Source organism: Anolis sagrei, chromosome 1 (genome assembly GCF_037176765.1).
Source record: "Anolis sagrei isolate rAnoSag1 chromosome 1, rAnoSag1.mat, whole genome shotgun sequence".
NCBI classification, from domain to species: domain Eukaryota; kingdom Metazoa; phylum Chordata; class Lepidosauria; order Squamata; family Dactyloidae; genus Anolis; species Anolis sagrei.
The window spans coordinates 28792120-28809029 of NC_090021.1; the positions used below are offsets into that span (position 1 = coordinate 28792120).

The window sequence follows — 16910 nt, forward strand, 5'->3', positions numbered from 1 at the left end:
AGTAGCAGCACCAAGCATTATCAAAGGTGAGAAGGACTGTGAAAGGCCAAAGGTTTAGCTCTGAGATCAACAAAACTCTTTGTGTGAGAAAAGGAATCATATTTCTTGAATTTCAAGTGTTGAAGGCACTTCACAAACATTGCCTAGTTGCATTAGTTTGTACTACTTCAGTGGGTTCTTAGTATCTGCAAGGATTTTGTTCTAGGACCTCAAGGGATAACAAAATCTGTGAATGCTCAAGTCCCATTATGTAAAATTGTTTTCTTCATATACAGTAATAAACAAATAAAATGAGTGCTGGGAGAAATGGTGTGTGGCTACAGCAGGGTATCTCTATGCGTCAGCAAAATCACAAAATCGTATGGCAATATCATGATATCAGTTTTGGATTCCTCCCCTCCCTCTACAGATATTTTTGAGCTGCGGTTGGTTGAATCTGTGGTGTAGAATCTTTGGATACAGGGGTCAACTGTACTCCATATTATTTATTTCACTATTCATATGATATTGTATTTGTCTTGTTTGTGCCCTCAAGTTGTTTCCAACTTATGGCAACCGATCATAAGGGTTTCTTGGCAATATTTGTTTAGGAGGGGTTTGACCACTGAGGTTGAGAAAATGTAATTTGCCTACAGTCAGCCAGTGGATTTCCATGGCTGTGCAGGGATTCAGACCTTAGTCTCCAAAGTTGTGGTCCAATGCACCAACTGCTAAACCATGGTGGGCCATGATATTGCATTTAGAAGAACCGATGCCTTTACCTTTATTTATGATCTTCCTTTTTCTCAATGTTGGAATTCAAAGCAGTTTACAAATCAAAATGATTAGAATATAGTTAAAACATGACATAGATCAACATTAACACAGAGTTGTTGTCGTTGCTATATACAATATTTCACTGATTTTAAGGCACACTTTCCTACACAAAACTGAGGCTCCAAAAAAGGGATGTGTCTTAGGACCTCGTCAGACTAAAATCTATCCATGTTAAATATGGTTGCTGCCCTCTGCAGAATTCCGGAGTTTGTAGTTTAGGGATGGGGACTTTGAGAGGTCCTGGGCCTCACTATACTACAAACCCCAGAATTCTGCAGGAGGCCGCATCAGGATAGGTACTGTCATGAGATGAGGTCCTTAGAATTTATTCACAAGGAGTGGGTGAGGGCTTAAATAAAAAGAGGATCAGGAGTGTAGCTGAGAGAGCAGGAGGGAAGCCAGCTGTCTTGACCAGCCCTCACAAAACCTCCCCAATACCTAAGGCTGCTGCTGTCTCCCCAGCCCTGCATCTTTTATACAGTCACTGCCTCCTGCAGCTGCCACTCTTTGTCACTGCCATTGCCCCAGGTTTGTTTTGAAGGGTGAGGATTGGGGTTGGCAGGGGCTTAGATAGTGGAAACTGCATGGTCTCTCTTTTGCTCTCTGGAGGTTGCAATGGAGAAGAGAAGCAAAGGGAGAGGGCCAGGAGAGTTGGCTGAGAGAGTGGGAGCCATGTGGTTTTGTCGGCTCAGAGCAGCTGGGAAACTTGTGCAACTGCTCTGGCTTTTTTTGTCCTGATTGCCACCATCAAGAGTGGACATAGCAGTGGTGAGGGGATGGGGAGACGGGAGGAAGCCCTGTGTCCCAGGAGTGTGAAGAGGTGGCAACTGGAGAAGCAATGGGGAGGCACGGTCTTCCTTCCGTCTCCCTCCCCTCACTGATGCTGGTTCCACTCCCAAAGGCACAAGCAGGATTGAGGAAGAATGACAGAAGTAGCACAGCTTTCCCAGCTGATTCGAGCCAGGGAACCAGAACCAGCTGATGAAGAAAGTCCACAAAGAGAAAACCTCAAAGCCCTGCCTCCTGCAACCCAAATCACTGCCAATGAACCACACAACTCCAGCTCTCAGAAGGATCTTCTTCCTTCAAAACAAACCCAGGGTTACCAAGGCCCCATGTACACTGCCAAATAATGCAGTGTAGACTCATATAATGTAGACTGAACTGCATTGAACTGGATTATGTAAGCCTACACTGTTCAGTGCAGTTAGGAATTCATCCCACAAGAGAGGGGAAAGTGGAGGGAACCGCCTTACCCGTTTCCTCTGATCCTTTACCATCTTCTGGGATGGCCAGCCATCTGAGATCCTTACTACATTGATGCCTGTCTTTCTCCCGCTTTTCTCCATTCCGAGTTGGATAATACCTGACTCCTGAAGATGAGTTTGGGCTCTTGTTTCTATGCACTGTGGAAATGGAGCCCCAATGAGTCTCACTGGAAGTGCTCCCATGCCATGTAATGGCCTCTGTGGGATTCCTGTGGTACTCCATTTCTGAAGCGCATTGAAACGGAGCCCTAAACCCATGGGATGAAGTCCTTAATCTGCATTCTAAAATTGCATTACATGGCAGTGAAGATGGGGCTTCAGGTGATGGCAGCAACAAAAACCAGCTACTGGGAGGCAGCGACAAAGGTTCAAGAAGTGGTGACAGCATTGGGGGCAGATTTGGGGAGGCTCTCTAGGGTCTGGCCAGGACAGCTGAGCAGTAAGACAAAAAAGTAAAGTTGAGTTGAGAATTAATTCCCCCTACAAGAAAAAAATCAAGGCTCAAATAAAAGAAGTGTTTTACTATGTTTTTATGACAGAACCAATTAGGAAGTGACATTTATAACCCAGGAACAAAAATCGTGTTACATAGTGTTATTTATAAAGTGCATTAAAATGAGAAACTGGGTCCTGTTGACGGCATACAATCTAAAATGTATGTGTAGACACACAACCATAAATAACAAATCGGAAACCATACAGATAACTGCAAAACAAACCATTCTGATAAAATGCAAGAAATATATATTCTAAAACAAACAAAACAATCAAAAATGATACAAAGCAAATTGGCCCATATATGTGATCAAAATATGAAAGTTTAAAAAACAATGTTAATACAAAATCCACATAGCTTTGGAAAACAAAATAAAAAAGTTTTCAATTAAACAATAATCGTAAAAACAAATTAAACATAATTCTAGGGTGCACCTACACCAGGCATGGGCAAACTTTGGCCCTCCGGGTGTTTTGGACTCCAACTTCCACAAGTTGGAAGTTGGAGTCCAAAACACCTGGAGGGCCCAAGTTTGGCCATGCTTGATCTACACTGTGGAATTAATGCAATTTTTCACCACTTTAACTGCTATGGTTTAGTGCTATGGGATCCTGGGAGTTGTATCTTTGGGCAGGGAAGGCTCTGTGAAACTACAGCTCCCAGAATCCCATAGCACTGAGCCATGGCAGTTAAAATGGTGTCAAACTGCATTAACTCTATAGTATAGGTGCACCCTATAATCAATGCTATGGGATACTGGGAGTTGTACTTTTTTGGCAGGGAAGGCTCTGTGAAACTACAGCTCCCAGCAGGCCCGTAGCCAGGATTTTGTTTCGGGGGGGGGGGGGGGGTGATTTTTTTTCAGGGGGGGTTCGGGGGGGCTGAGTTTCCGGGGGGGGGGGGCTGAGTCTGAGTGAAAGAGGGTCTACCCTAGCAAACCTTTTGTATCATTACTCCAATACCCCCATGCATATGGGATATATTGAGTATGGTGATCAGATCATGAGATGAATAAACATAACAGTTTAAATAATGCACCAGTAAGGCCTTTTCGCGAACCACCATGAGAATTTGGGGGGGGGGGGGGGCTGAAGCCCCTCAAGCCCCCCCCCCCCCCCCCCCGGCTACATGCCTGGCTCCCAGGATCCCACAGCATTGAGCTATGGCAGTTAAAGTGGTATCAAACTGCATTAACTGTACAGTATAGTTGAACCCTATAATCAAAGCTATGGGATCCTGGAGGTTGTACCTTTTGGCAGGGAAGGCTCTGTGAAACTACAGCTCCCATGATCCCATAACATTGAGCTATGGCAGTTAAAGTGGTGTCAAACTATTAACTGTACAGTATAGTTGCACCCTATAATCAAAGCTATGGGATCCTGGGAGTTGTACCTTTTGGCAGGGGAAGGCTCTGTGAAACTACAACTCCCAGGATCCCATAGCATTGAGCTATGGCAGTTAAAGTGGTGTCAAACTGCATTAATTCTAGTGTAGATCAGGCATGGACAAACTTCGGCCCTCCAGGTGTTTTGGACTACAACTCCCACAATTCCTAACAGCTGGTTAGGAATTGTGGGAGTTGTAGTCCAAAACACCTGGAGGGCCGAAGTTTGCCCATGCCTGGTGTAGATGCACACTAGATTTGTGTTTTTCTTACAATTGTTAATTGTTTAATTCAAAACCTTTTTTTCTCCAAAGCTATGGGGATTTCAGCTTGACATTGTTTAACAAGCGGTGTCAAACTGCACTAATCCTTCAAGGTAAGGATAACAGTCAATGCAGAACTAATCAAAACTTTTTCCTTAGCTGCGCATGCGCACTCCACAACGTTCTTTGGCGCATGCTCAAAACAGCCGGCCTTGAGTTTCTTAAGAGACTTCCAAAGAGGTCAATGCAGAACTCTTTGAACTTTTTCTTTAGCTGCGCATACGCACTCCACAACGTTCTTCTGCGCATGCTCAAAACAACCGGCCTTGATCTTAAGAGAGACTTCCTCCCTACTGTTCAACCACAACCTTCTTCTGCGCATGCTCAAAACAGCCGGCTTGAGTTTCTTAAGAGAGACTTCCTCCCTACCACTCAAAACTTTTTCCTTAATTGCGCATGCGCACTCCACAACGTTCTGCGCATGCTCAAAACAGCCGGCCTTGAGTTTCTTAAGAGACTTCCAAAGAGGCCAATCAAAAACCTTCCCGAAGTTGGATCCCTTCATTCTAGTGCTGTGTTCCTAGAAGCGCCATTCATATTTCCTTTTTCTTCTGTAATTTTACATTAATTCTCCAAACTTCTCTATTTGGTTTGAACTGTGTGGCTTCTTTTAGAAATAGAAAAACCAACTTCGGGTTCGGGTTCTAATTGGCCTCCAAGCTGCCGCTTTCCCACGCTATTCGCTTCGGACCGTTCCATTTTTCTCCCATTATGGGGGGAGATTAAAAAAAAATAAACGCAGTCCCAGCGAGTCCATTGAGGGGTTTTGGGAGGAAAGAGAAATACAGTCCGACACTTGGAGTGCGTGAGAGGCCTCTTTTGTGTAAAAGAACGCGAGTGCTAGAAAGGGACGCTCATTTGCTGCTTCCTCGCTCCCCCCACGTTGAGTTCTGAAGTGGGCTCGCCCGCCGCTAATCACGTGCTCCTCCTTGGCCGGTGCGTGCCTGAGGTGAACACCATGGCCGGGCTCCTCAGGACCGCTGTGTGGCTCCGCTCCGGCCTCCGGGCCCTCCGAGCCGGGTACAACGCCGCCTCGCTCGCCTCCTCCCCGGCCTCGGCGCTCTCCTCAGCGGCGGCTTCCAGCAAGGCCTGCAGGTGAGTGTGTCTGGCCTGGCTTCTGAGGGTCATGCAGGCCTCTGTGAAGAGAAAAGGAGTGAGAGGGAGGGGAAGGTCAGGAGGGCGGCCTTTATTTTGATCTTCCTTTGCTCTGTTTCGGCTTGGCCGATGCCTGCCTGAATGCTGCTACAGGTTGAGCATCCCTTCATTCCCCAAATGCCCAATATGGATCCACGTGGGTTCCATAGCACTGAAGCTATGACAGTTAAAGTGGGCCCAAACGGTGTAGATCAGTCATGGGCAAACTTAGAATCATAGAGTTGGAAGAGCTCAGTTTAAAAGCTTCCAAAGAAGGAGCCTCCACCACACTCCAGGGCAGAGAGTTCCACTGCTGAACAGCTCTCATAGAATCATAGAGTTGGAAGAGACCTCGTGGACCATCCAGTCCAACCCCCTGCCAAGAAGCAGGAAAATTGCAAAGCACCCCTGACAGATGGCCACCCAGCCTCAGTTTACAAGCTTCCAAAGAAGGAGCCTCCACGACACTCTAGAGCAGAGAGTTCCACTGCTGAACGGCTCTCACAGTCAGGAAGTTCTTCCTCATGTTCAGATGGAATCTCCTTTCTTGTAGTTTGAAGCCATTGATTACATCCCGAATAGATTAGTGCAACGCGCTCTACGTGGGGCTGCCTTTGAAGACGGTTCGGAAACTTCAGCTACTCCAACGGGGGGCAGCCAGATTACTAACTGGGGCGACATACAGGGAGCATACCACTCCCCTGTTGTGCCAGCTCCACTGGCTGCCAGTCCATCTCCGAGCCCAATTCAAAGTGCTGGTTTTGACCTATAAAGCTCTATACGGTTCTGGGCCAGCTTACTTGTCCGATCCACCCCTACTACCCATCTCGTAATCTAAGATCATCCGGGGAGGCCCTGCTCTCGCTCATCAGTTGCGCAAATGCATCTGGTGGGGACGAGAGACAGGGCCTTCTCGGCTGTGGCCCCTAACCTATGGAACACACTCCCAAGTGAGGTAAGATCTGCTCCCTTTCTCCTGGGTTTTAGAAATAAATTAAAATCATGGCTTTGGGATCAGGCCTTCGGACAGTAGATGTTTGTAGAGTTTAAAGGACATGGACTAGAATGACAATGTGACTGGCGAGACTGTTTTTATTCTTTATTGTTTTAATGATTGCTAATGTACTGTCTAATTATGATTTATGTTTAATTGTGGTTTTATTATTGTGGTTGTTATGGTTTGACATCGCGTCAGTGTCCAATGTATGGTACTGAAGTTTTGTCAGTTATGTGTGTAAACTGCTTTGAGTCCCCCTAGGGGTGAGAAAAGCGGTATAGAAATACTGTAAGTAAGTAAGTAAAGAAAGAAAGAAAGATTAATTAATCAATTAATTAATTGATCCCTGTTCTGGTCTCCAGGGCAGCAGAAAACAAGCTTGCTCCCTCCTCCCTGTGACTTCCTCTCACACATTTATACATGGCTATCATGTCTCCTCTCAGCCTTCTCTTCTGCAGGCTAAGCATGCCCAGCTCTTTAAGCCGCTCCTCATAGATCTTGTTTTCCGGACCCTCGATCATTTTAGTTGCCCTCCTCTGGACACATTCCAGCTTGTCAATATCTCTCTTCAATTGTGATGCCCAGAATTGGACACAATATTCCAGGTGTGGTCAAACCAAGGCAGAATAGAGGAATAGCATGCTTCCCTGGATCTAGACCAGGGGTCCTCAGACTTTTTAAACAGAGGGCCAGGTCATAGTCCCTCAAACTGTTGGAGGACCAGATTATAATTTGGGGAAAAAAATGAATGAATTCCTATGCACACTGCAGTATCTTATTTGTAGTGCAAAAAACACTTTAATACAAGGATTAAAATGAAGAACAATTTTAACAAATATAAACTTATTCATATTTCAGTAGGCAGTGTGGGGCTGCTTTTGGCTGATGAGATGGAATTGTTGTTGTTGTGTGCTTTCAAGTCATTTCAGACTTAGGTTGACCCTGAGTGAGGGCCGGGTAAATGACCTTGGAGGGCCGTATTCGGCCCCTGGGCCTTAGTTTGAGGACCCCTGATCTAGACACTATACTCCTATTGATGCAGGCCAAAATCCCATTGGCTTTTTTGCCATCATATCACATAGTTGGCTCATGTTTAACTTGTTGTCCATAAGGACTCCAAGATCTTTTTCACACGTACTGCTGTTGAGCCAGGCATCCCCCATTCTGTATCTTCGTATTTCATTTTTTCTTCCTAAGTGGAGTATCTTGCATTTGTCACTGTTGAACTTCATTTTGTTAGTTTTGGCCCATCTCTAATCTGTTAAGATCGTTTTGAATTCTGCTCCTGTCTCCATAGCACTGAAGCCATGACAGTTAAAGTGAGCCAAAACTACAGTGTAGATCAGTCATGGGCAGACTTAGAATCATAGAATCATAGAGTTGGAAGAGGTCTCGTGGACCATCCAGTCCAACCCCCTGCCAAGAAGCAGGAAAATAATAATAATAACTTTATTTTTATACCCCGCCAACCATCTCCCCTAGAAGAGTCTGGGCGGTTTACAAGGGACTAGCCCAAAAATTACAATAAAACACAACAAATTAAAACATCAAATATGAAAATATAAAAACAGTCACAATTGTAAGCAAACATCAAGCAATATGGCTGAGATAAAGAAACATCACTTAGTGGAGGGAGTGCATGGGAAGTGCAATAATCCAGTAAGCAGGGCTGGAAATGTCATCAAAGGTGTTGAGGTAGACAATAAGAGGGCCGATGTAAAGTGCTTAAAGTAGGAACAGGAAAGTTACTGGTGAACTGCTTAATCAAAAGCGCACAATCACCAAGTTTCACCTCCATTAAACATGGATGCAGCATTGTGAAAAGAATCAGATTGCGGGGATTTGGTCATTTAAACAACGTAGCTGGTGCTCATCAGACAGAACCTGCTACGTTGCCATTTCAACTCCTTCAAGTTCAAAAAGTAAAGTGTGAATCATCTCTGGGCTTCATGATCAACAGAAAAAGTCATGATATTTACTTTACCTTTAAATACTACACAGTCATCAGATTTTAATCAACCTGCATTTTAAGTGTAACTCCAGCCATTTGGATAGCATAGCTATCCCTGTGGTGTTTGCCCAGAATTGGACACAGTATTCCAGGTGTGATCTAAACAAGGCAGAATAGAGGGGTTGCATTACTTCCCTAGATCTGGAGACTATACTCCTATTGATGCAGGCCAAAAGCCCATTGGCTTTTTTTTGCCGCCGTATCACATTGTTAGCACTCAAATGAGTGCTTGTTGTGAAGCCACCCTGAGTCCCCCGGGTGAGAAGGACAGGGTACAAATGTACGAACAAGCACACATTCAAGTACTAACCACAACCATAAAACACATTTTAAAACAGCTCATTAAATGCATTAAATTAAGAAACATTTTATTAAAATCACGTCCGTTTAAAATCAGTGTCTGGGACAATTCATTGTCATACATATCACGTTGAGTCTTATTTCCAATTGCTGCTGCTGCTGTTCAAATGCTTGGTTCCATAACCAGATTTTGAGTTTCTTTCTAAAGGACGGGAAGGAGGTAACCAAACTGATATCATTGGGGAGAGAGTTCTACAGATGAGGGGACACCACTGAGAAGGCCCTCTCTCTCGTCCCCACCAATCACGTTTGCAATAGTGGTGGGATCGAGAACAGGATCTCTCCAGCTGATCTTAAACTTTGTGATGGTTACTAACGGGAGATAAGTTTGGATAGGTAATCTGGGCTGGAACTGTTCAAATAATTAATTATTTATATACCTCTCTATCTCCCCAAGAGGACTCAGGGCAGTTTCCAACATATGGCAAAACATTCAGTTGCCAGAATGGAAAGCCATACAACAAAATTAAACATCATACAACATAAACATAAGGTCCTACTAAAACAAGAATGGACATGGCCAACTATGAAAGGGCTAGGCAAGGGCTAGTGCAACAGCGTATCATAGAGCAGCGCCCTAGCTGATGGTCAAGGGAAGGACCTAGGGACTAGTCATTCTCGTAAACCTGCAGAAACAACCAGGTTTTCAGATCCCTATGAAAGGAGGACAGTGTATGGGCTTGCCCAATTTCTCTGAGAAGAGTGTTCTAAAGTCAGGGAGCCACCACTAAGAAGGCCCTCTTCCTTGTTCCCACCAACTGTGCTTGTGATGGTGGCGGGAGCAAGAGGAGGGCCTCCCAGTCAGATCTTGGAGCCTGTGCCAATTCATAGGAGGAGATGAGATCAAGAAGATAGCAGGGCCTGAACCATTTAGGGCTTTGTAGGTCATAACCTGCACTTGAATAGGGATCGGCAACTTCCTGGTCAAGCCTGTAGCCAAGGGGGCATTTTAGGGGTTCAACCCCCCCCCCCCCCATGTTTCAGGTAAAAAAAAAACCCCTGGTTTACTCATGAATTTTAACTGGTTAACCAAATCCCCATGGAGCCTCTGGTGGCACAGTGGGTTAAACTGTGCCGGCAGGACTGGTTGACTGGTTGACTGGCAGGTTGGCGGTTCGAATCTAGGGAGCAGGGTAAGCTTCCATGTGACGAGCTCTAGCTTCTCATGTGGGCACATAAGATAAGCCCCCCAGAGGATGATAAAACATCAATCCTCCGGGTGACCCCCTGGGCAGCGTCCATGCTGACAGCCAATTCTCACAGTTTCTCAAGTTGCTTCTGACAGAAAAAAACTCCATGCCAAGTCTATGACAAGCAAACATTAGAGTCCCCTCAGAACTGCAAGCGCTATCTCAACTAAATTTGGATTATTCACACTATCATTACCTACCATTCTACCAATTTACATAGCACCAATAGCAGACATAGCAGACATAGTGGAAGCAACCAAGTTGGTCTACATGCAGCTGACAGGCAATGGGGATTTGACCTAGTTTCCAGATGGAAACTGAGGGAACTGTGGAAGCTGTGGTGTCTACCACTGACTGGTTCATCTAATCCAGTGGTTCTCAACTTGTAGGTCCCCAGATGTTTTGGCCTACAACTCCCAAAAATCCCAGCCAGTTTACCCGCTGTTAGGATTTCTAGGAGTAGGATTTCTAGGAGTTGAAGGCCAAAACATTTTATTTTTATTTTATTTCGTATACTTCTACCCCGCCCTTCTCAACCCCCGAGGGGGGACTCAGGGCGGCTTACAAAATGGCACAATTCGATGCCTACACAATAATACAATAAACGTATAAAAACAGCAGTTAAACGGTTAAACAATTAAAACAATTAAACAATTAAACCAATAAACAATTAAGCAGTTGAATGGTTAAACAATTAAACAATTAAAACAATTAAAACAACAACATCTGGGGACCCACAGGCTGAGAACCACTGATCTAATCCAAACCCTGCTAAAGAAACCATGGAACAGGAGCAAAGAGAAGAAGCTATGTTATTGTTAGACCTCTCTTCATATGAACTTGCCTGGACACTGGGATCATCCGTAGAGGCACTCCTCTCAATCCCATCCCCATCCGAAACCTGGCTGGTGGGGACAAGAGAGAGGGCCTTCTCTGGAATTACCCCCTGCCTCTGGAACTCTTTCCCGAAAGACATCAGAATGGCCCCATTGCTGCCCTTCCTATGTTCCTAAGTGTATGGTGAAGTGAATGATTGAATATATGGCCTTGTGAAATAATTGTATGGTTTATGGAAACAGCTTTTAAATTTTCCCTTTACTGATGTTGTCTAAATGTGTTTTATAGGATGGTTTTATTGCTTTTATAACTTTGTTTTATACTATTTAAATTGTTTTTTTTTACTTAAATTGTATTACTTATTTATTACAGTACAAGGCTTTGATTAGTTGCCTTTTTATGTCTGTGAGACACCCTGAGTCCCCATGGGAAGATGGTGTGGGATATAAAGTTTTGTTGTTGTTTGTGTACATTGTGCAATCATAATAATATGATTTATTTATTTTGGCAATTTCTATCCCCCCTTCCCCACTTAAGGGCCTAATCTGACTATCAGCATTGATAAAATAAAACAATACGAATATTAAAAATAATACATAATAAAACCAAATATTCTACAATGCTGAAGAACATTAAAACTTGTATAATGAAATGAATCGATAAAATCCTAAAATCAAGGGTTCCTAGAAGCCATCCGTGTGCTGACATCTAATTACAGTAGATCCAATCAGCCAAAAGCTTTCTTGAAAATGAATGTTTTCAGACTTTTTCTGAAGCCTAGCAAAGTATGGGCATTCCACATTAGGGCACAGCCCCAGAAAAGGAGCCTTGCTTTGAAAGCTTGAGGTGAAGATTGGAAGAGGCTATTGCCAACACTGGATTCTCCTCATTGGATCTAAGAGATCTCCCAGGGTAGCTTGGACTGAGGCTGTGTAGGGCCTTAAGGTTAAAACCAGCACTTGGAATTGGGCCCGGAAACTGATGGGCAGCTAGTGGATCTGTTTTAGCAGTGCAGTGTGATCTCTTACATCCGCTCTTGTTAATAGCCTGTTATGGCTCAAGATGTAGCACAACATAGTTAAAATACATCCATAAACTCACATATTTAAAACATAAGCAATCTATAGGCAGTCCTAAAGTTAGGTTCTATCAGTTTGTTCTTAAGTTGAATTTATTTGCAAATCAGAGCAGGTACATATTTTAAGTGTAACTCCAGCCATTTGGATAGCATAGCTATCCCTGTGGTGTTTGCTTTGCTGTCTGTGGCTGGATCTACTTCCATATAATCCAGATTATCAAAGCAGATAATCCACATTATCTGTTTTGAACTGGATTATATGAGTCTACACTGCTATATAATCCAGTTCAAAGCAGATTATCTGGGTTTTTTCTGGCAGTATAGAAGGGGCCTGTGTTCCTATTTAGCAGATTTCACCTCACTTTCTGTCCTTGTGGTAACTGGATTTGGGAAAATGTGGCTTGTTGTGGAAACAAGGATTGGACATAAAGCTTCAGTGGAGGCATCTTTTCCCCATGAAAAATCTTCCAGGAGTGAATTTCCCTTACAAGGGGTAGATTTCTCTTACTTCCCGTTGTCTTACCCCATTCTTAACTTGGATCATTTGAAAGTCATATGTTTGTTGCACAGAGATTGCCTGTACATGGAGCACAATAAACATAGAAGGTGATTTTAAAGTTAAAATTAAAGTTAAAATTGACTGGATAGGACTGCTGGAAAAAATAGGTCTTCAGATATGTTTTAAATTCCCACAGTGCATTTAGCTGTTTAAGCTATTCTGGCAGGTTATTCCACAGTCTTGGGGCGACCGATGAAAAGGTTCTCTGTGTGAGAGATGCCAGTTGGGTTCTGGCAGAATGGAGTAGATACCCCCGCCCCCAAGGACTGAAGTGTTCTGGTGGATTGTGCAGGAGAAGGTGATCCTGTAGGCCATCTGGACCCAAACCATGTAGGGCTTTGAGGGCAAAACCAACACTTTGTATTTTACCCAGAAACTAATTGGCAACCAGCAGAGAGACTTTAATATCATTTATATCCCGTTCTTCTCACCCCTCAGAGTGGCATACATCATACATCTAGGTAAACATTCAGTGCTTCAATTATACACACATTTTAAACATAACATAAAATCATTAAAACAGTAGACATAAAATACAATCTAAAACCATTAAACATACGGTCTTCTGGTTGTTCCTGTAACTAGCCTAGCTATTGTGTTTTGAACTAATTGGAGTTTCCAAATTTGGCACAGAGGTAGCCCAATGTAGATCACATTGCAGAGGTCCAACCTTAAGGTTACCAGCATAGGTAAAGGGTTCCCCTGACATTAAATGTAGTCGAGTCCAACTCTGGGGAATGGTGCTCATCTCAATTTCTCAGCTGAAGAGCCAACATTGTCAGTAGACATCTCCAAGGTCATGTGGCCAGCATGAGTGCATGGAGTGCCGTTACCTTGCAGCAGAAGCTGTACCTGTTGATCTTCCAGCATGTTTAGTATCATCTTTAGGTTCTCCAATTCTAGAAAGGGTATCACAAAAAGCAAAGGTGTTGCGATCTCGGCCCACCCATGTGGACAAGATAAGATTTTGAATCTTTTCTGATTTCTTATCTAACCTGGTGCTGAAATTGAGGTGCTGCACTTCTGTCATCATCGTCTTGAGTAGCTGGCTTGGTTGCTATTTAGGGATTGTAGGAGTTGTGACCAAAACACATATTTAGGCACCAAGATAACTTAGGGGTTGGAGTGCTGGGCTAGACCAGGCTCAGTGAAGAGTCTTGTGGGCCCTGTCTAACTTAGCATCTTTCCCACCATTTTTAAAGGAATGCCTATTACTGGGTAGGAAAGGCAATATTCTTCTTTTGATGTTCTCTCCCCCATTAGCTGCTTGTATCCAGAAGCAGGATACTTAGAAATGTGAAGGTAGCATGTGGCCATCATTTCATCCTGTCTAAAGCTTCTAGAACTTTCTCAGTAGGTGTCCATTGTAAGATTATTCAGATCAGATTCTATCCAGACAGCATCCTGTTCATACTGTAGATACCCAGTGGAGTTAGGGTTTTTTGTGAACGGGAATGGAATGTAGCCATGTCACAGATTTCCTAGACTTGCTCTAGGTTTGTCAAATGTGATACATAAGCCTACATGTACAGCCAACCTTATATTTTGTCTCCTTATTGAGCTGCCTAGTTGTTGTTTGCATACTGGAGGAAGTAGCTCTGAAATCAGGATTCTGATCACTTGGGAGCTTAGGAACACAACCAGTACATATAGAGAAGCCTTCCTACTTCAGACCTTTTTGCCCCAATGTGTGGAAGGTGAGAGGATGAACGGAAGGGGATGACACAGAAGATGGGTTCAATTAACCTAGGGTGCATCCATTCTGTAGAATGGATGCAACCTAATACCACTTTAACCACCATGACTCAATGGTATGGAACCTGGGACTTACAGTTTGGTGAGGCGGCATCACTCTGGCAGAAAAGGCTAATGACCTATCAAAACTACATCTCACAGGAATCCATATCATTGAGGTGGTGTAATTTGCATTACATCTACAGTGTAGATACACTCTTATTCCCATTCTCTTTTTCTTGTGCCAGAATTTTTGACGATAAATGACCATTTAGTCACTAGGTTTTTGGAGACATGGTCATGCAGAGACTTCAATTACTTGAAATCTTGATGAATTGTGTTGAGCATCTTCATTGAAGCACATTGTGAGATGACATTAAAATTTTCTGTCCCTGTTGCACAACATAAGCCAGAGAATTGTAGAGACCTGGTTTACTGTGCATGAATTGTATTAGTGCACATTGCCTGATTGATTCCATTTGCAGCAAGCGCAACCAGACAGACCACCGAGGTCCCATCTACACTGCCATATAGTGCAGATTTCAATTGCAATATATAGCAGTATAGATGAGTAGAGACATCACACTGGCAACGAAGATCTGCATAGTTAAAGCAATGGTATTCCCCATAGTCACCTATGGATATGAGAGCTGGACCATAGGGAAGGCTGAGCGAAGTAAGATAGATGCTTTTGAACTGTGGTGTTGGAGAAAAGTTCTGAGAGTGCCTTGGACCGCCAGAAGATCCAACCAGTCCATACTTCAGGAAATAAAGCCCAACTGCTCCTTGGAGGGAAGGATAGTAGAGGCAAAGATGAAGTACTTTGGCCACATAATGAGGAGACAGGAAAGCTTAGAGAAGACAATCATGCTGGGGAAAATGGAAGGAAAAAGGAAGAGGGGCCGACCAAGGGCAAGATGGATGGATGACATCCTTGAAGTGACTGGATTGACCTTGAAGGAGCTGGGGGTGGTGATGGCTGACAGGGAGCTCTGGCGTGGGCTGGTCCATGAGGTCACGAAGAGTCAGAAATGACTGAATGAATGAACAACAAACAGATGGGGCTTGAGTTTCTCTTCTGGAGTAGACAGAGAGCAGTGACAGATTTTACCCTGAACATGCCATGGCAGTCTGCATTGCTAAATATTGGCGAATTGTACTGTGGAGGGTGCTCAGGGAAACCTGGGACCTGTAAAAATAGAGCTGGGTCCCCATTGCCTCACCCTTGGTTTCCCGTGTCATCCAAATGTGTGTCCTCTCTGGTTTTTCTACTCTAATTCAACCTTAGAAGGAAACCTAAAATAAAGCTGGACTCTCTCTCTGGTCTTTTGGGTGAGAAGCAACATTTGGATGTCACAAGAAACCTATTCAGGTAATCACCTAAATGTGCAGTTATATGGACAATGAAGATGTGTGTGCACATGTAAGCCTCACTCCTCAAATATCCTCAGGTACTTGGGCAGTATCAGAGACCTTTGTGATTTGACCATGCTGATCTGCTAAGGGCTTGATAAATGTGATCACCTAAATACTGTTTCACGGTTTTTATGGTTAGGAATTTTGTTGAGCCTGACCATGGAAACTCTGTAACTGTTCAACCAAGCACAGTTACAGAGTCCTTTGTACTTCTCAGTTGGTGGATTAAGGCAGATCGAAACATTTATATTGAGTATATGTGTGCAACACAAAAAATGCTGAATGATGCAAAACAAGAGTTTGTGTGCTATTTATAGGTGGTTTTTGTTTGGCCTTTTAATCTAATTGTTAACTTGTATTTCTAAAGTAAAGCAGTCATTTGTTAAGACTCTTTGCAAAATCCACAGGCTCTGCAGGATGTGTAGTAATTTACCCCCCCCCCTTGTTTAACCCACCATATGTTCACGTAAACCCCAACAGCAAGTAATGGATGAAAACTTTGTTCATTTACTGTTGCTGCAAACAAGTAAATGTTTCACTTCTAATAGTAAGCCAGAATTCCCTTGTATCTCTGACTGATTGTGTCATCCAAATTCTTGTTCGGTGCAGCAATAATTATAATAAGTTGCTGCTTTGACGTAATTCTATAATTGTAATTATCACCACAATTATAGAAGGCTGCTAATGACAAAATACAGTACTATGTATAATGGTGTAAAATATGTGGAATTTGACTTTCAGAACCCACTAACGGAATTTGATAGAGATAGGTTTGTCAGAGGTGGTTGTAATGTTGAAAAAATTGGTCTTCCAAAACAATTGACCTGTGATAGGGAAGCAGTGGCAGTCCCCAAGCAGAAATTATTTGTTAATAAATATTTTTGATAAACATTTATTACCTTTTAGCCTACTAAGGCTTGAGTGAGACTCAACAAATAAATGTCTTTACAACAGATTGAAACCATTTTTAAAAATCAAATTTTAAAACCACAATGATACAAGGCTGATAGCCAGCCCTGCTTTTAAGGCCATTCAAAACAATGGAATCTTAGGTGACTGCCACACATTTAGTAGGAATTGAGCCACCCACCTCTGACAAACAATCTCTATCAAATTCACGAGTTCCATAACTAAGGTACTGTTACAGAGAACACCTGGGCATAGTACAGTGGCCCTTTGGTTTTCGCTAGGACTTGGCTCCAGGACCCCCATGGATACCAAATTCCCATTATATACACTGGTATAATAGAAATGGTGTCCCTCATATAAAATGACGAAAGCAAGGTTTGCTTTCAGGAATGTTTTTT

The 16910-nt window shown here is 43.3% G+C and overlaps 1 protein-coding gene across 1 annotated transcript in view; it reads left to right on the forward strand.

The window, feature by feature from the left end:
• The first annotated feature begins 5108 nt into the window (after nucleotides 1-5108).
• LRPPRC (leucine rich pentatricopeptide repeat containing) overlaps nucleotides 5109-16910 on the forward strand; it is a 133381-nt gene continuing 121579 nt past the window's right edge. Inside the window, exon 1 of the mRNA XM_060754387.2 lies at nucleotides 5109-5382. Coding sequence (XP_060610370.2) covers nucleotides 5246-5382 — 137 coding nt within the window. The 5' untranslated portion in view covers nucleotides 5109-5245. The remainder of the gene's footprint in view (nucleotides 5383-16910) is intronic.